Source organism: Diospyros lotus, chromosome 13, assembly GCF_014633365.1.
Source record: "Diospyros lotus cultivar Yz01 chromosome 13, ASM1463336v1, whole genome shotgun sequence".
Lineage (NCBI taxonomy): Eukaryota > Viridiplantae > Streptophyta > Magnoliopsida > Ericales > Ebenaceae > Diospyros > Diospyros lotus.
This window is the reverse complement of record NC_068350.1, coordinates 11,213,390-11,233,956: the sequence shown is the minus strand read 5'-3', so window position 1 is coordinate 11,233,956 and position 20,567 is coordinate 11,213,390. Positions and strand designations below refer to the sequence as shown.

The 20,567-nt window shown below is 36.2% G+C and overlaps 1 protein-coding gene across 1 annotated transcript in view; it reads right to left on the bottom strand.

Annotated features, from left to right (window-relative positions):
- Positions 1–852: 852 nt before the first annotated feature.
- The window catches only part of LOC127788445 (peptidyl-prolyl cis-trans isomerase PASTICCINO1), a 30,935-nt gene continuing 11,220 nt past the window's right edge, over positions 853–20,567 (bottom strand). Inside the window, exons 11-21 of the mRNA XM_052316705.1 lie at positions 18,255–18,312; positions 8,078–8,226; positions 7,726–7,823; positions 7,474–7,543; positions 6,433–6,492; positions 5,772–5,828; positions 5,132–5,200; positions 2,792–2,869; positions 1,740–1,841; positions 1,581–1,652; positions 853–1,504 (exon numbers count right to left, since the gene is read on the bottom strand). Of these exons, the coding sequence (XP_052172665.1) occupies positions 1,238–1,504; positions 1,581–1,652; positions 1,740–1,841; positions 2,792–2,869; positions 5,132–5,200; positions 5,772–5,828; positions 6,433–6,492; positions 7,474–7,543; positions 7,726–7,823; positions 8,078–8,226; positions 18,255–18,312 (1,080 nt within the window). The 3' untranslated portion in view covers positions 853–1,237. The remainder of the gene's footprint in view (positions 1,505–1,580; positions 1,653–1,739; positions 1,842–2,791; positions 2,870–5,131; positions 5,201–5,771; positions 5,829–6,432; positions 6,493–7,473; positions 7,544–7,725; positions 7,824–8,077; positions 8,227–18,254; positions 18,313–20,567) is intronic.

Here is a 20,567-nt window from a genome sequence, read left to right as displayed (position 1 = left end):
TATATTTCTCCAAAATGGCCCATAAGACATATCTCTCCAAATTAGGAGCGATGAATTCTGTCTTGGCTTATACACATGTTTCATGGCATACCCAATCACTACCATACTCACACCCTTTATTGAGATACTTCCTTAACAATGTTAAAGCATACGAATCCATACACAAGACACAGTGATGACCTCAAGTCGAAGGATCACTTGTACAACCGCCACTAGAGATTTCCTTAGGCACTCTTACAAGATCCATAAAGAATCATTTTGATCAGATCATTATCCAATGAACTTGTATTCACCAACAAATACCTGTGTACTAGCTTAGGTATCCCATACCTGTAGTTTGTAAGATCAACTACTATCTTTCCTAAAGACAACAACATAGCACACCGATTTTTTTGTGTCATTGATGTCCCGTCTCGATGACACTTTTGATCAGGGACATTTAAGGTTATACTCTTAAGTGTATCAAGAACTTTACAATTGAAGTCACATCTCAATTCCTTTTTACAGAGAGTAAACCTAAGAACTTTGTCTTGGCATCTTGTATTTAAGTAATTACTAAATGAATGAATAACTACAAAAGACAAAACTTGCCAATAAATAACACGAACATGAAACAACTAGATATATTACTCAACAAATATATCATATCGTAATATATCAAATACAACTTCAACACTTAACCTAAAAGGCACACACTAACACAATCAACTGCAAGCAAATAAGGAAAGACCCATGCTTCAAGAGATGCAGACCCAAAATGAAAATGAGTGACCCATTAGCGCTACAAAAATCCGCAACAAAACTAGTTTCCAGACATTAGTGTGATAAATTTTCCTACCAGGGAGTCTTAAGTGGGCAAAATTGCGATCCATCATTAATTAATCACCCAGTGACAACACCCCGATACAGAATGTGAAGTAAAGTAACAGCAAGCAAAAGGCAATAACCTTTCACTTCATAATCAGTATCACTTCAAATTTCATTAAAATGACATGGTGGACGGTACAAATGATGGAGACAAAACTAATTAGTCAACAAACACCATAAAGATCTCCCATCCCCCTCGTGTGTTTTCTCTTCTTCTCCTACTCTATTTTATGGTTTTCCTTTTGGTGGAGGGTGTCCAAGATTTATGGGCTTTAACTGAATCCTAACAAGCAGATTCTTCTAAGTGAAAACATTTGAGAAAACGTTAAAGAGTTGGGTGCATCTCTGTTTCTGAAATACTAAGTTAAACTCATAATATGGAGCACCTTTGTAGCCCAAGCGATCTGAATAGTCTTCTACCAGAAGGCCACAACTGGGACAGAAAACTCGTTCGAGGGGCAGCAGCTGCAGCCTCGCCGTGTTGCTCATCACTATCTCCATCTGGATCATCCTCATTATCTTTCTCACTTTCTCTTGAAACCTGATCTTCAGTATTTGTGGTTCCGACTTCCGCAATTTCCCCTGGTTTCTTGTCAAACAGTCCTTTAAACTGCTTCCGGGCCTTCCTCTCAACTTCCTGCTTGTCAACAAACAATCCATAAATCCCTTCCACTCCATCTACAGAAATGAAAATTCATTGCTCTTGAATCTACCTGCTCCTTTTGTTTCACTTTAAGAAGTGCTGCCCTTGCATTTGGCTCAGAAGACTTGTCAACGCTTATCATCTAATGTCACCCAGAATTGAAATTAGAACATGCTGAGTGTTCATCCAGTATGCTATCTAATGATGAAGATAAATCAAGTGTTGTCACCTTGTTAAAATCATTCCTTGCTTCTTCAAAATCTCCAGCCGACATGTATGCCATCCCACGACGATAAAGAGCTTTCACATGAACAGGGTTTGTATCTAATACCTGAAAATGTTACATCAGAAGCATATATCAAAATCAATATTCAGATTCAATCATTTTTGGGGAAAGATTCAAGGTACACTGTTTCCTTGATTCATATGAACGGCCATTGCAAATATGTGAAAACATACGTTTTACATTACATGTGTTGAGAAACACACACTCACAAAATAATAGAAATACCTAAGATCTAAATCTGAATGCTCTCTTGTATTAAACAAAAGAATTGAACTCTCTACACATGAAAAAACTGAATCCTCTTGCCCCTATTTATACGCTCACTAAGGCCTATCAGATAGATACAAAAAAATGTAAATATACAACCATATAATAATTTCGAAATTATTTAAAGCTGAGTCTATCTGATATTTCACATCTATCTGATAATCTAATCCATGTTATCTCCATATTCACATAATGTTGTTATCTCTTATTTATCAAAAAATCAATTTGATAAATTCAACAACATAGAAGCTGGAACCTTCAGATTTAGAGCAAACAAATTTGGATCTGGATGCTTCAATCTATGATGGTTGTATTGATTCACTCACTTAAAGGGGAAAATCAATGTCTAATATCCAAATTGTCATTTGTCACCAATGGCAGGTCTGATCTTCAGATTTCATGTGTGTGCTTCACTCGCACTATTGTTCACTCAGCTAAAGCTGCTGCAATCTAATTGACAGATTTAATGCATAGGAGTTTAACTTTGTACTATATGCAAAAAGCTTTCATACATGTAAATGACTGCCAAAAATTCAAGCCTTTTCTTTTCACAAACTTGAGTAGGTTTCATACGTACAGAGGTCATACATGTAAAAAAAACAAAACAAAAAAAAAGTTACGCTAGCATTATTGCTCACATCATAAGTAAAAGGACAGTTTTAACTATACAGCATTTCCTGTTATGAAGCAAATAGAGCACACAAATATAATTTGGTTAGAGAACATACCTTATTGCAGGCTTCAATGGACTTTCTGCATTCTCCCATTTTAAGATAACATGCGGCAACATTTAGATGCAATAGATTCTTCAACCAATCAGAAGGAAGGAATGGGAAAAAAACAAAAAAAAAGGTCAATATAGAAGCACATGCTGCCTAATACAAATATGTTACTGCAGTAAGAATATGAATCAATAATAACTCAAGGACCAAAAATTCATTCTCAATGCTGCTTCTGTTATCTTGGAAATAAAACAATTTAGAAATAATAAGTGGAATAAGACAAAATTTAGAAATGTATAAAAATAATTGGAAACTAAAACTTACACAAATGTTCAAATAAATTGCATAGTCGGGGTCCTTTGATAGAACTTTCGGTTTTTGTTTCCTTTGGCAGATCTTTTGTAAATGTTTAAGCAAACTTCCGTTTTTGTTTTTATTTAGAAAAATAAAAATTTAACGTGTTGTTTGATAACTATGGTCTGTTTTCAATTTTAACTTTAATTTTTGTTGTAGAAGTTAGAAAATACCATGAAAACTCCTGTTATTATTATTCAATTTCTGATGAACAGCGGGATAAGGGCTTGGTATGCTATTATTGTTTGTTGTTTTCACATAGTACACATATATACAAGTGCTGTTACAAGAACTACCACCATACCATCACCAGTCCAGCAAGTTGCCAGGACATTGGTGCAACTCCTAGGGCCCTGGGGGTTGCCCAGCATCTAGGCGACTGATTGGCGATTCCCTGGTGATTCCAATAGCCAAGGGTAGGGGAAGGGATGAAAATGAGAAAAATGAAAATTGTGAAAACACCTTGTTCTTGTTTTATTATTATTATTATTATGAAAAGTTTACAAAGATTTTAAAAATTATTGAAAATAAAAACAAATAATCAAATACCATTTTCTGTTTTTGTTTCAACATAATAAAAACAAAAATGTAACACAAAATATAAGCATTCTACCAAGCGGGCATTAAATTGAACTTTCTCATCCTCTGAGTATTTATTTAGATAAAAATGCAAAATTGTGTTACTTGAAAGTAAATCAATTTGAATAAAAAATTATTAAATAACTATGGGCAAGAAAATTTTACTATGCATACACATCCCAAAATAAGGATCAATTTCAATATCTTGGATCAATTGATCAAAAAGAAGGGAGACTAGTGGATGTTACTCATAGGATCAAGGCAAAATGGTTGAAGTGGAGAAGTGCACCTAGCATTTTATGCAATCATAAAATTCCTTTTAAGACTAAAAGAAAAGTTTTATAAAAAGGTTATAAGACCATCTTTGTTATATGGCAAAAAATGTTAGATAGTTAAGTGCCAAGACAAACAAAATATGATTATAACTGAAATGAGAATGTTATAGTGTATGTGTGGCTATAAAAAGACAAAATAAGAAATAAGGTCATAAATAATAAGGATAAAGTGACACCTACTGAAGATCAAAGCTCCTACAAGGTGAGTGGATGAAATGGAGCAAATTTTAGCAAAAGAGGGAGGAAAACGCTTAGATATAATAACCTACAAGGTGAGTGGATGAAATGGAGCAAATTTTAGCAAAAGAGGGAGGAAAACCCTTAGATATAATAACATAGGAGATAATGACCTCATAGAGAATATAGCCATGGATAAAGACACATGGGGGTCTAGAATTCATACAGCCGACCCTACTTAGTGGAATTGAGGACTGAGATTCCTATTACTATATACACAAATCCAAAATGTGCATAAAATTCTAAAGAGATCAGGTTTACAGATATATCAAAATCAACAATAGTTTATTCTATATACATAATAAAGTACCCAACTAACAGTAAACAGAAGGAAAATGATTTCTTAGGGGCAGGAGGTCCTTTAAGCAGTAGACAATGAATATTAGTAACTCATAAACAAAAATGTTTAATGGATTGAGTTGGAAAGAGCCTTCACCATAATAAGATAAAAATACTAGATCAATAGAAGGAATGACAAAAGAAGAAAAAAAATCTAACAATAATAACATCTAGCTAATTTAAATCTTTTTGGGCTTCAAATTCTTTCTTCGATAACAGAAGGAAATATAAATTGTTGTTTTTAGATTTCAGTAAGCATTAAACAACCAATTGTTTCACAATGTCTATAGTTTTTCATTGAGTTCAAATTTATTTTGATACGTTTCAGGGTGAACATTGTTTTTGGTTTGTACTACTGTTTCACAACAATCACCTCAGAAATAGATATCTTTCGGCAGTTTCAGTGGAAAAGACAATTTTTATTCCCCAAATTCAATGTAATGCCATCAAAGAGCAACAGAATTGTGATAAGCTGTTAGCAATTTTTAATAACCACACTTACTCTTGTTTCAGAAAACTCTTTTCCTTCTTCATCATCTTGTGGATTGACATGATTAAATTCACGAAGCACCTGCAGAGCAATTAACACAGTTTAACTTCTCCTTGCAACTTAAATTGAAAATTAACTAATAAGAGGAAATCGACAGTCATATTCACAAGCACAAAATGCTAAACCTCGGTTTTTATCAGCAGTTTTGCACCAAGTGAATCCGAAAAGTATGACATTATTCAAAAATAAAAAATTGTTTTACAAATGTTAAATGTTAGAAGCAGCAAACAAATCATGAATCACAAGCCTTCTGGGCCAGTTGATTGGCACACAAACAGATCTCCAAGGGAAAACTGGGATACAGACATCAATAGAAACTCAACACCTGCTTGGAAGCCATTGACACATTTGATCGTTCTAGACACTGTAGGATTAAACTTAAATGAGGTACTACTTGTATGAAGCTTCAAGTTTGGTATAAACTGAGGCAAATTGCATAATCTTAGAAGAATATGTTCACATTAATTTAATTTCACTTCAAGCTCCAATTCCACAACTATGACTCAAAACATGAGATAAGAGAGAGGACAGTAAGTATTCCAATTTAACATTGAATGAAGAGGTGAAAATGGAAAGAGACTATAGGACTTACTTTCTCATACTTTGCTTTAGCAAGTTCAAACTTTCCTTCTTTAAAAAGCCTGTTCCCCTGAAATGAACACATCAGAATTGGTGAGATATATTCCTGTGTAACCAATTTATACAATTCGATTACCCTTTATGCACAACATTAAATAATTAGACACAGAAAATCATTAGTCACACAAGTCATCAAAATAGATAGCACTTGGCATGTTTCACAGATTTCACAAGTAGGAATGTTGGAAACATATCAGATACAAGCAAGGAACTCATTTTAAGTGTCTGTGTTTCGCAGACGTAAATAATTCTATTTCTTAATAGAAAGAAATAATGTCTTAATTCTTATACATTCCACTACATGTCCAACAGTAGCTGCCATGTGCTGGATGGTTTAGAAACCAAAACCGATTCTTAAATATTGTGCCCACATATAAGTGCATTTATGGTATCAAAAACAGAAGCTTTCAACACATTCCCAACACCGCAATGGCTCTTCGCTGCCAAAAGGTCAGATGGGGATGCCTGAATAGGGCCACCAACCCTGAGCATTTGAGATAATTGGGCATGCAACACTAGAACCAGTGCCAAATTCAGTAATTTGAAGCAGTAATTTGAGGTTGCCTAGTGGCAACTTGAATCATATGTGTTCTAAACTGCTTGTAGGTGTATACCGTGCCTTTGATCTTCTCAACCTCATCCATTATCTCTCTGAAGTTCAAACCTGTCCAATCCTGCAAGATATTATGCACAATAACAGTTAACTTTAACAATGTCAACACATGAAGAGTGTTAATATATTTTTACTGAAAGATAACAAGATAAAAGGAGAAAAGTTCTGGATAGAAACAATTGCAGTAACTTTTTCTTTCTGTAGTCAGTTCATTAACTTAAAAGAAATTTCAAAAGCAACAGCTTTAAGTCATTTCACCAATGCATATAGTTTCCTGATGATAATTACCAGAATAAATAGGGACCAATATCGATTACAGATGATAACCTTGCATTTCAATTTGAGCAGAAAAAATTGAATTGATTAATAAAATTGGCATCAATGAGAAATCATCCAGCCAATTAAAACATTGGCCTTGCAATTAGTTGCAGGAAATATCCTCTAACTTTTCACTTGAGCATCAACAGGCCTATCACTTTTTGACACAATCTAGAAGGAGAAAATTGAACGTTATCATAATAGAAAGGTAATAAACATGACCATTAACAAGGATGTAACTTCCAAGCATGAATTACACCTGGGGATCAAACTAGGCCTCATATTCCTTGCCATGGATGAAGCCTAATGATGATCCATACAGTTGGACTAATAGTCATGTAAACCCAAATATCCAGCTCTTCTATGTTGCTGACAGGCAAATATATCACGCTTGGAATTTGACATGAGAATAGGGTAATCAAGATGGAAAATATGGTAGAAAGAAAATCCTATCAAGGGCGTGCATGTTTTACATGGAATAAAATCAGAGACAATATCCAGGGAGGCTCAGTACATACCAACCTATTGGTTGATTGCATTAGTCCTCAACAACCCTAACTTAAACTTCTTAGCTAACCCATCTTAACTATGATTCTATTACAGTAACTGCAATTAGATACAGACTTGGAGAATGAAAAAGCAAAAGCCACATGCTAATAATCTTAATCTTGGATACTCCAAACCTCTCCCTCCCTCCCTCTCTCTGTTACACTTGTGTGATTACCTTTGGCATCTCAAAACCAAGAAGTTCAATCTCCCATTGAACATGAGCACCTTCAGGTACATTAGCAGGCCTAACATAAGAGAACAAATATTGAAATTAGTTAAACACCAATTATGAAGAATATGAAGAATCATAACTAGGATGGTTGCACCTGTGATCACTCTCATCATGAAATTTACTTCACGAACCCACACCTTATGCATGAAAAACCCATATAAGGAATAAAAGTTAAATAAAATTTGAGAAGGTAACCTTGGAAATTTATCATATGCATAATCAGGAGGGCATGTCACAAGAGCTATCTCTCCAGGCAACATCAAACGAACACACATCTCAAGTCCTTCCGGCACCTATCAATGAAAAGAATTATCCCTTAAATTAAAAAACCAACAAAGAGCCTGCACAAATCTATCTAATTTGTGATAATTGGATATAGAGGAAAAATACAAAAGAAAATTAATCAACATGAAAAAACTAATAGTTTTCCAGTATTAATTAATAGATCTGCCATACTGTTAGCCTGACAAAATGCTTAGCTCTACTTCTGACATAACCACAAAACAAATCCATAACAGCTAATCTATCTTTAAAGTGAACGGCTTACGAGCCCTTCTCCAGAGCTGAACTCCAAAGGTTGGCCATCATTATCAAATTTTGTGTCATAAAAGACTGTCTTTTCTTCATCTTGAAGCATGCCCTTGTAATGCACACGTAGTAGACTGTCGTGAAGAGGGCAATCCATAGGAAATTCACCTAATTATTTCAAAAACAAATTAGAAAAAGCATAAGGCATCAAATACTTACATATACCAAATTCAAATATTAAGTCCACACATAGATATAAAGAACAGTCCTGCCGATAGGTAGATGTTTAATTAACATTAATGAAATCAGAGAACTGAACCATATCAGCAACTGTTCAATTTATAATAAAAAAAAAAAAAATCAGCAACTGTTCAACACAAAATAAATGTTACAACTTTTCAACCCTATCATTTTGTCTTGATGTATTGTATAGCTCAGAGTTAGTAGCATCAGCTGTTAAAGTACGGTCCATCGGAAGTACTTGTGTGAGGTATCCTTATGTTCCTCCAGGCTTAAGTAGGGAAAAATAACTGTTTCCTTCCATGTACATTTTCTGTTAAGAAAAGAACAAATAACCTACAAAGTCCAGTCCTCAGTTCAAGTAAGCATATTTTTTCTTCCCTACTGAAAACAAAGTCTTTGAAGCAAGAAAATGCTGTAGACAATTTAAACAGAGACATTATGCAGTGATATTACCCTTTATCTTCAAACTTCCATTTCCATTACCTCATAAGAATAAAGATTTAGTTTTAAGCCTAGCAAGCAAGGCATTTAGTCGCACATAAAATTTGCAAGATAACATTTGAAAACAAGATCTAGAAAATAAGTTTAACATTTAAAGCCTAGCATATTGCAAGAAAACCCCTTATCAATTTAATCTAAGTTTTCCATAGACTACCAATCTAGATAAGTATGCAATTCCCAGTGTTACATTACTGCAGTTATTGTAGTTTAAAAGCAGCTATAATGATAAAAATAACTCATAACTCATGTTTTCTTGCAAATATCAAACAAATATGTGTCTCGTCTGCTACAGTGAAGAGCAAACTGTAAGAATAAGAGAATGTGTCTGTATATTTTATAAATGATGTGTACAGCAATTTATATACTGTTGACGAAGAAATCTTGGCGGAAAGAGGAGAATCCTGAAATTAAAGGGGATAAATCCAAAATAAGAGGAAGAAGATCAGGTTGAATAAAAGAGGATAAAGACAACAGCTGTTCCTAAGAATTATGAGAAAAATTAAGAGAAAATTTCTCTCCTTATCTGTTGTTATGTTTGTATTTTAAATTCCTAGATTATAGAGATAGATGATAGATAATTTTCTGTATTTAAAGGCATCATGTAACCCAGTAATGCGTGTGAAACATTGTTCACCCCTATTACTTAGAGTGTGTTATTCCTAAATTCTCTAAGTTTGTTCATATACATATAGCCTATTCCTAGATTAGGAAACAGAATAAATTAAGAAACTATACAGGAATAGGAAACTATCTATACAGCTAATTACTACTGATTATGGCTAATATCTTATCATAATATACAACTAATTGCATCCCTAGGATACACTACTAACACTCACCATCAAGCTGAAACATAGATGGCCATCATGTGAAGCTTGTCACTTGGTCTGGTGAAGTCATCCTCCTTAAGGGCCTTGGTGAACATATCTGCAACCTGATCCTTTGAAGGGGTAAATGGAGTACAAATGTTCTTACTAGTAACAGCATTTCTCACAAAGAGACAATCAACTTCAATATGCTTTGTCCATTCATGGAAAATAGGGTTACTTGCAATATGAATCGCTGCTTGATTATCACAATGCTTAGGAATAGGAGTAGTGTGTGTAATATTAAAATCTTCTAACAATGCCCCTAACCATATCAGTTCACATGTAGTATGAGCCATAATATGGTATTTTGCTTCAACACTAGATCTAGACACAACTGTTTGCTTCTTGCTTTTCCAAGTTACTAGATTACCTCTTACAAAAGTGCAATAACCCGATGTTGACTTTCTATAACCCTTGTCATTGTCATGGCCTAAGGATATATTAGGGATATATTAGGAATTATCTACCACATGTATTTTTCCTTTGTTGTACTTTGTTGCTTTGCTGATTTGTACCTTTACCTAGAAAGCTTATAAATGTAACCTAGAGATTTAGTCATTGATGAATGATAATTGACTTCTGTTTCCCTCTTAAATTCTCTCTTAGATTCTCTATCCCTCTTTGTTTCATCTGAAGTCTCCTCCTTTCTTCTGATTTCTCCCTCCGTTTTTGTCTAATTCTCCCTCGAATTCTCCCAATTTCCCATCCAAACCCTAGGAAAACCTGCCATATGATTCGAGAGTTTTGACACTGGAGAAGGGAGCTTTGACATGAAGATCCTTGAAGTCTACAGTTTTTGTCTGTAGGAAAAGAAAAAGCAAACATACGAGCAAAGAGGAAGAGGCCTAAAAGGAGAAAGAAAAAAAGAAGAATCAAACATATCATGAAGACAGGGATTAGATGAAGAGCAAGGCTAATAGTTGTGAGTTCTTGGGGACAAAAACTCTCCCAAGGAGGGGAGAATTGTCACGAATCAAGGATATATTAGGGATATATTAGGAGTTATCTACATGTATTTTTCCTTTGTTGTACTTTGCTGATTTGTACCTTTACCCAAAAAGCCTATAAATAGGTTGTAACCTAGACATTTAGCCATTGTGAAATGATAATTGAATTCTTGTTTCTCTCTCAACTCTAATTTCTCTCTCGTTCCCTTTTAATTTCTCTATTCTCCCGCTCTTTCTGTCTAATTCTCCCTCAATTCTTTTTGTTTTTGTTATATCTCTCCCTCCATTTCTGCTCTCTCTTCCCCATACTCTTCTCAATTTCCAATCTAAACCCTAGGATCATGACAAAATGGTATTAGAACAGATCGTTCCTCAGCTGTGAGCCAAGAAATTTCCGGCTAACATTCAAGCGAATTCCGATGATCTAGGCTCGGAATTGAAGGCGAAGCAGGCCAAGTGAGTTTCGACAATGATTCTAAGTGAATTTGAAGGCAGATCAGAGTGGCGCGGCGGAAGCGTGATAGGCGATTCATAGCCGCGATGCAGCGAAGCTAATTCTACAGGCAATTATGGCGATTCAATGCAACTAATTCAACAAAGTCAATCGAATTCTCGAAAGATTGCAGTAGAGCCGGCGCCTTTCCACGGAATTGATCGAGGTTGAGTTTGAAGTCGAAGCACGAAGTTGTGACAAGAGAGTCGATTATCAGAAAAGCTCAACAAAGTCGATCGAGTGACAGAAATGTCAGATCCACAAGGATCTGGCAATGCCTAAAGAACTAATCTCTCCCAAATGGTAGAGATCACAGTAAGAACGAGAAGGATCTTGTGAAAGGGAGAGAAAGAGAATTAGAAGAGTAGAGAGAGATAGAGACTATGAGAGAGATTGAGAAGGGAAATGAGAGGGAATTCTGATTTCATTCAAATTCTCGATACCTCCAATAGTAAGGTCGACCACAATTTATAGCCTCACATCTCCCACCCAAAATAACCGCCTAAGTAACACAAATCACTACTGCCCCTATACAATGGTTCATAGCATCCTCTTTCCATTATTTTTTATTTATTACAGTATGCCCCCAATACATGATAGGAAATTGTGGATACATAAGCCATACAGTAATTCCGATCCGACATCCAAACTAAGTAGAGTAACTGATTCTTTGATAGCGAAGCAGAGCAAGCAATTCTTGGAACTGATCTAGGTTGCTGCATGTGATAGAGGCAAGAAGGAAGGCATGATCAAAAGAAGATCCTTGAGCAATTGATTGACCATTGGCAATTGTTAATTGATCCAGAGCAATAGATCTTAATCCTAGTTGCATTTGAAGGTGGGTCAGTGACAAACTCAGTCATCTCAGATCTCAATGCTGATCAATTCAGCAAATGGTTTCAGATCAAATTGAAACTCAAGTGACTTTCGAGATTTCCGAGCAGCTAGATCTAGGTTATTGAATCGGATAGTAGGCAACTCTCAGGAAGCTACAATTGAGTCGGATCAAGTTTAGGAGGAAGAGTTGCACAACGAAAGTAGTTTCAGAAGCGAGCCATGGACACAAGGCTCGAGGAAACATGCGCCAAACTCAATAGGTAGCTAGACGAAATTATGATTATGGTGGTCAAACAATTTCAAATTCACCTTCCAACTGAGTTACTTTTTAAGGAGTATTTAGATCCGATTATTCAAAGAAAGGGATCAGATCCAGCAACATGTGGAGATCTTAACATTACTCGTCCATGGAGTCAACTTTCAAAGATAAAGGAAAGCTCTAGATCCATTGTCGGACTAATTCGAGCAAGCATTGGAAGCATACCTAATACTTCCAATCCTAATGTTTCCAATTTGCAGACAACGGATGAATTAGCATTAAATCAAGTCGAAAATGAGAGGTGCAGTGAAGAATTCAATAACCTGAAACAAGAAGGCTCCCTAATGGATTCTAAGGTCAACTTTGAGGAATTGAGTTCCCGAATGCTCAATTCCCATTCGAGCTTTAATGTCTTACTTTGTGTCGAAATTAGCAGCTGAGAACGCGAGGCTGTAAGAATTGTCAATGGAAGCCATTTACAGAAAGCAAGGGTTGTCGCTTAAAAGTTATCTTAAGAGCAGCCAACGGATTGAAGGAGCTTCTAAGGCTACAAATTGAGTAGAGCAAGAATCTAAGCTGACCAGTTGTAACTAAAGACTCCAGCAAGGAAGAGAGATTGGACAAGGATATCGATGAGGATCACATTTTATATTTGCAAGAAGCTAATGAAGTAGCATTGGAAGATGAGGATAGCAATGAAGATAGCTTCCATGTCGTTGATGAGAGACGGGCATGCAACGAGGACTTGGACAAAAGAAAGAAGTTGGAGGCTAAGGGCAAGAATGGTTCTCAAAAAGAAGATTCTAAGAGTACTGTTCCTTTGCCTTTGGTTTCGAAAAGAGCTGAGGAGTCACAGAAGAAAATCTCACTACTATTTTGAGTATTTTTTGTCATATCACAAGATGTAGACCAGATTCAGAAGATGAAGGAATAGAAGGTTGCTACCATCTGGTTCGAGAGTTTTGACATTAGAGAAAGGAGCTTTAGCATGGTGATCCTTGAAGTCTACATTTTACATTTGCGGAAAAAGAAAAAAGAGAAGGAACATAAAAGTGAATAGGAAGAGACCTAGAAGGAGAAAGAAAGAAAGAAGGATATATCAGATAACAAAGACAGGGATTGGATGAAGAACCATGGCTAATCGCTGTAAGTTCTTGAGAACAAGAACTCTCTCGAGGAGAGGAGAACTGTCACGATCCAAGGATATATTAGGGATATAATAGGAATTATCTACTACATGTATTTTTCCTTTGTTGTACTTTGCTACTTTGCTGATTTGTACCTTTACCTAGAAGCCTATAAATAGGCCGTAACCTAGAGATTTAGTCATTGTGAAATGATAATTGAATTCTTGTCTCTCTCTCAACTCTGATTTCTCTCTCGTTGCCTTTTGATTTCTCTATTCTCCCCCTCTTTCTATCTAATTCTCCCTCAATTCTCTTTGTTTTTGTTCTGTCTCTCCCTCCATTTCTACTCTCTCTTCCTCGTACTCTTCTCAATTTTCAATCTAAACCCTAGGTAAACCCTATGATCATGACAGTCCCCAGCATAGTTAGCATTTGAAAAACCAACTAAATTTATGTTTATTATTTTTGAACCACAGTCCTTTCTTGGAGATTCTTTAATATACCTTAGAATATTGCAAGCAGTTTTCTAGTGACACATCTTAGGTTTTTCCATAAACTGGCTATTTAACCCTAGAACATGCATAATATCTGGAATTGTCACTATTAGATACATATGTTTCCCAACTAGTCATCTATCTTGTGTACTGTCCTCAAGGTCTTCATCCTCCTTCCACAAGTCAACTTTAGGTTCCATAGAAACTTCGGTTGGTTTTGCCCCTAATAAGCCTGTCTCCTGTAAAAGATATGTGGCATACTTTCTTTGAGATAGTACTAACCCCGTTTACCACGAGCAAACTCGATACCAAGAAAATACCTCAATTGACCAAGATCTTTTGTAACAAATTATTACTGCAAGTATTTCTTAGTTTCTACAATACCAATTATATCACTACCTGATAATAGTATATCATCAACATACATAATAAGTACCACAACACTAGATGAACTATGTTGCACAAAGACTAAATGATCAGCCTGACTTTGCATAAATCCTGTAGCAAAAATGACTTGACTAAATTTGTTAAACCAAGCTCTGGGACTTTGCTTCAAACCATAAATAGCTTTCCTTAATTTACATAGTAGATAAGTCTACCCCTAAGCAACAAATCTAGATGGTTAATCCATATAAACCTCCCCAGTCAGGTCACCATAAAGAAAGGCATTCTTCACATCCAATTGATACATAGGCCAATCTAGATTGACCACCACAGACACAAGCACACAAATAGAGCTAAGACGAGCAACGGGAGAGAGTCTCAAAAGAGTCAATACTGGGGGTCTAAGTGTACCATTTGGCAACCAATTGTGCTTTATACCTTTCAATAGAACCATTAGGATGATATTTATTTAACAATAAAGACCCATCTACATGCAATTGGATGAACCCCCTTAGGTAACAGCACCAAGTCCTGGTTGCCGTGGATAAGAAGGGCGGTTATCTCCTTCTCATGGCAATTGGATGAACCCCCTTAGGTAAGGGCCTTATGCCAATCTAGGCTTTGAATAGCCTCATGGTAATCCCTAGGAATAGAAATAGAGGACAAAGACAAAGCAAAAGGGCAAAAAAGGACCAAGGTGATCAAAGGAGACAACAAAAGCAATAGGATGTTGAGTACAAGAACATTTACCTTTGGGAAGAGAAATGGTGGATCAGTAGAATCACCATCAGAACGCAATGAAGAAGGAGACGGTTCAAAAGCAGGAAGGATTGGCAAAGTGGCTCGCTGAGTGTAAACCTACAAGGGTTTGGGAGGTGGAATAGGTAGAGGCACAGGAGTAGGAAGGGGAATAGATAGTTTGTCAATGGATACCTAGAAAAATGGTTCAAACTCAAAAAAGGTGATATCTGCAGGAACAAACTGCTTTTTTGTTAAAGGATCATAACACCTATACCCCTTTTGAGTTCGAGAATACCCCATGAAAATGCAACAAATAGCTCTAGGAGAAAGTTTATCCAGACCAAGCTCAAAGAGATGAACAAAGCACACACATCCCAAAATACAAGTAGTAAGAGGGAATAAAGGAGAATTAGGAAAAAGATATTTAAAAGGAATTGAACCTCCAAGAATAGAAGAGGGCATCCTATTTATAAGAAAATCCGACAATAAGGACAACATCACCCCAGAAAGATTTAGGCACATGCATCTGAAGCATAATGGTGCGGCAACCTCAAGAAGATGGCGGTTTTTACATTCAGCCACACCATTCTGTTGTGGGGCATAAGCACAAATAGGTATGATGAATAATGCCATGAAAAGAACAGAATTTAGAGAAGACAGATTTCATATATTCTAAAGCATTGTCAGATCGCAACATACAAATATTAGAAGAAAACTAAGTATTTATTTCACTATGAAAGGTTTGAAATATATCAAAAACAAATGATTGATCTTTCAGCAAGTAAATCCAAGTCATCCTAGAATAATCATCCACAAAGGTAATAAAATACCTATCCCCAGTCATAGTGGAATAATGACAAGAACCCCACACATCTGAATGCACTAAATCAGAAGGATGCAAACTTCGACTTTCTCTATGAGGAAAAGACGCTTTGGTACTAAATCAGAAGGATGCAAACTTAGACTTTCTCTATGAGGAAAAGACGCTTTGCGATGTTTTCCTAACTGACACACATCACAATTTAGTTTAGAAATAGACTCACTAAAAGGCACAACATTTCGTAACTAAGAAAGGGAGGGATGACCCAACCAACAATGCCATTGATAAGGAGACATGCACCCAGCAACAGCAGCAGCAACAACAGACACAAAAACAAAATCATGAGAGAGGTGATAGACTCCCCATAACTTAGAGCCGTTTCCAATCATCGTATTCATCTAGAGATCCTAAATAACACAGTGAGTAGGAAAGAAAGTTCGAAAACAATTTAAAGATTTGGTAAGTTAATGAACAAACAAAAGATTAAAGGACACCTTTGGAACATGGAAGACTTGATCGAGCCCAATAGAAGTATGAACAATACCAAACCAGACACATGAGAAATTGAGCCATCAGCAACAATCATGGAGGGGAGAGATTGACAAGGTGTAAAGTTGGTAAATTGACAATAATTACCTGTCATGTGATTTGATGCACATAAATCAATTAGCCAGGAATTACCAAAGGAGGCAACAAGGGCCCTAGTACCTAATTGGAAGGTATCGAAGGAAACAGGACTTGATAGAGATTGCAGTAACCGATCATACTTCTCCTTGTTGATCTGAACAACATCCTTAGGAACAGCAAAAGAAGAACTAGGTTCACTAGCAGGAAGAGTAACAGCTGCAGCTATAGGGGCATTGGACAACTTAGCACCTTCGGTAACCTAATCAGGCTTGCCATGCTTATCCCAACATCAATCCACTGCGTGTCCTCTTTTACCACAAAAGACACAACCTATCATGACCTTTGCATTTGCCAATGTCAAACCCACGACTGCATGCACGGTGCAACCATGGCTGAATGCCCCAGATCAACCCCAGGAGGACAAGACCAAAGAAGCAGATTGTAAGCGAGAGAAAACGGACTGAAGCGTAGGCATGGTGCTGTCCCCAAGCAGCTGACTCTTGAGAGTGTTGTATCACTCATTTAGGTTCATTAAAAAACCACATACAAACAGGTTTTCCCATTGTCGTTTCTGAGTCTCTAAATCAGTAGAGAGAGGCTGAAGTTGACGAAATTCGTTGATAATCCCCCTATAGGCAGCAAAATAGTCTGGCAGAGACCTCTCTCCTTATTTATTATCAATAAGGTGCTGAAACAAATAGAAGATACGAGAATTATTACCATCATTGGAAAACATCTCTTTGATAGAATCCCACATCTCCTTAGCAGTTGATGCTAGACCAACAGAGGCAGAAATCTCAGGTTCCAAAGGATTTAACATCCATGTCTTCACTGCACAATCAGATTGACACCATGCTGCATATTTGGAATCCTTAGAATCAGGTTTGTTATCAATGAGATTTTGAGCACAACCTTGAGACCCCAAGAAGGTACGAAAGGCTTGGGACCAAAGGGTATAGTTCTTTCCATTAAACTTCACTGTTGTGCCAACAGAGACACGCAGATCGGAAGGAGTCATGCTATCTGCCATCCGAAATCACAAACACTGCAAGGCACACAACCTTGAATATAAAGGCACAAGTGATTGATCACACAAGAGAGCATCAATCTACCCTCGCAACAAACAAGCTAGGGGAAGAAAGGTCACCAAAAGCAGCAGCTTAGGGTGGAAGAGACAACAAGCGACTAGGGTTAGAGTTGAACTTGCTCTGATATCATGTAAGAATAAGAGAATGTGTCTATATTTTATAAATGGTGTGTACAGTATTTATATACATGCAGCCTATTCGTAGATTAGGAAACAGGATAAATTAAGAAACTATATAGGAAAAGGAAACTATCTATACAACTAATTACTGCTAATTACAGCTAATATCTTATCATAATATACAGCTAATTACATCCCTAGGATACACTACTAACATAAACTATCAGAATATTGAGATGCAATGTTACAAAGGGGACTGGCTAAAACACCAACTCAGAGTATAAATACCTGTGCCTCACAGACTGTAATGGTATAATCACCAAACAGAAATTATTGCATTAAAATGTTGTGTGTGATTATCCAACCTACCTCAACAATAAGTTACAAGACATTTCAAAAGAATATATCACTTTTGGAAATGAAGTTTACGAGGATTACTTCATGACAACACCAATCATTCACATAACTAATGTCACTCATTCCCCACATGTAACAGAGAACTTATCTAAGGAAAAGCAAGTTCATCCTAAAGTATTACATGTTAGAATAACAACTTAAGTCTGTGATGCAGGTAAAAGAAACAAGAAAGATCAGGTAATGCAGTATCTTAACAATTGTGGATTTCAAAATTTGAGTTTAATCTAAACCTTTTCCATCACGAATACGACGTTTTATTAGACGACCATCTCCAAGCATGTCCCGCACCTGTGTACGAGTAACCATGTGTATTAGGAGAATCCTGATAACAAAAGGGATAGGAAGATGCAAATATGTCATATGCCTAAATAACTCTTTCATGTCTGGCAAAATAGTAGGGAAAGTCAAAACTTTTGAATGATCCAGCCAGCCCATGTTATGTGCTACCATGATGAGGCATGTAAGCCATATGTTTAGGGTAGAGTATGGACAAAGTATGTTGCAAAGCTATTGCCAATTTAATCATCAATCAAAATTTCCTTAAGTTTATTTCACTTCATATTACAAAAACAAAGCATGCACATGGTAGAAAATTCACTTATAAAAGCTATTCAAGTAAATATAGAAGTAAATATAGAATTAGCTATTCAAGCTATTCAAGGACAGGTAAAGAACAACATCAGTTTGGACATCAGAATTAGAATTAGAATTAGAGATATTGAAGAAACACATGAACATTATACACCTAATGGATATCACAACAATGCAGTTGGAGCATAAGCAGTATTGCAAATTAATATTGCATCTAAGTTAGCGTGCACAGCTGGGGGGGGGGGGGGGGGAGAAATCTACTAAAACTCTTTAATAAAACTAAATACATCGCCATAAAATGAAATAATCCTAATCTTCTAAAGTTTCTAGACAAGATTAGTTTAGAAAATTAGATAAGATAGTAGAATATGGTTTCTGAAGGTACCATACAAGTTATGGAACGTAAAGAGTCACCTTCCTGATTTGTGAAGAGAAGACCCATCAAAGATAGTTCATGTTATAGCTTAACCCTCTGAAGGAAAATTCTATTCAGCCAGGCAAAATGAAAGAGAAAAAGAGTTCTATTTAATATAGAATTTTAAAACTCCGGTTGTATTGGAAATTTTACATTTTTACGAACCTTGGAGTATTAGGATTCTTTTGATTTTATCACATGTATCTAGTTTTACTTCTTCTCCTTTCTTGCCCCTTCCTTTCTTCTTCCCTCTTCCTTGTTCTTCTTTCTGCTGCTGTTCCTATCGCAAATCTGTTTCCAGCATCTTCTCTCCTCCTCCTCCTCCTCCTAATCTCTTTCTACTGCTATTTCTTTTCTTCTTTCCCCTATTGGTTCTGCATTAGAGAGATGTAGGGCATTGGTGAATTATTAACACCGTGCTATTCTTATGAGCATGTCCTCTATTATTAAGTTCTATAATCTGAGGGGAGTCAAAACCAATTCCCAGGAAAGCCATAGGAACACCATAATCCATGCACATTAAAAAATCGCAGAAGAGTGAGAGCTAAAGGCAAAGATCTTCATTTCTTAGATTGGCACCTTGTCTTACACAACCATTTAGCATAGTTTCTTATATATTCTTTGTAATGACCCAAATTTAATTAATTAATGTTGTGTCATGTTTTGAGAATTGAGTGATTAGCCTTGATGTTTAATATGTTGTTTTTGGTAATTATTAATTAAGTGTTGGGTCTAAATTGGAAGATCCGAATGTGTGTAAAGTTATATTGGAATTGTAGTTTAGATATTCTAATGGGTGTATTCAGATGAGGCATGTGACATTCAAATGTGTTTTGTGATATTCGGATGTGTTTGTGTGGTTAATGATGTTATTCGGATGAGTGGGTGTGAGTTTTGGGCTCATTCAGATGTGTGTGTGTGGTTAATGGTGTCATTCAGATGAGTTTTTGTGATTTTTGTGAGTATGCTTCGAATGGTGCAGTAAATGATTTGAACGAATAGCTAATTCAGATGAGTTCTTGTGAGTTATGTGAGTGTCATTCGAATGCTACAATAGCTCATTCGAATGGATTGAGGGTGATTCGAATGAGGGATGAAGTATTCAGATGAATTTTGAAATTCATCCGAATGGAGTTCCCTGTAGCATTCGAATGAGCTTAATTTTGCTCTTACATTTGAATGTCTTTCTATTTCATTCGAATGACTCTCGTTCCAGAAAGTCACTTTCACCTTGCGACCCGATTTTGACCCCGATGCAGTCCGAATCTCGGAAAACTCAAAACATAAAAATTGTAGATCTTTCTCTTGTCTTTCCATAGCATCTTAAATCACCTCAATTGGAGTTTGGACGAGAAAGTTATGCCAAAAATTCGAAAGGGTGTTGAATCTGACCCGAATGTCCATTTTCATTGTATTCCTCTTATTCGAATTAGTTACTGTTGCATTCGAATGGGTCCTTCTGAGACTGAAATACCAAACCACTTTCTCGATTCAGAAGTTACTTTTCAGGAAGGCATGTTGGGAATTTATCCTCCTT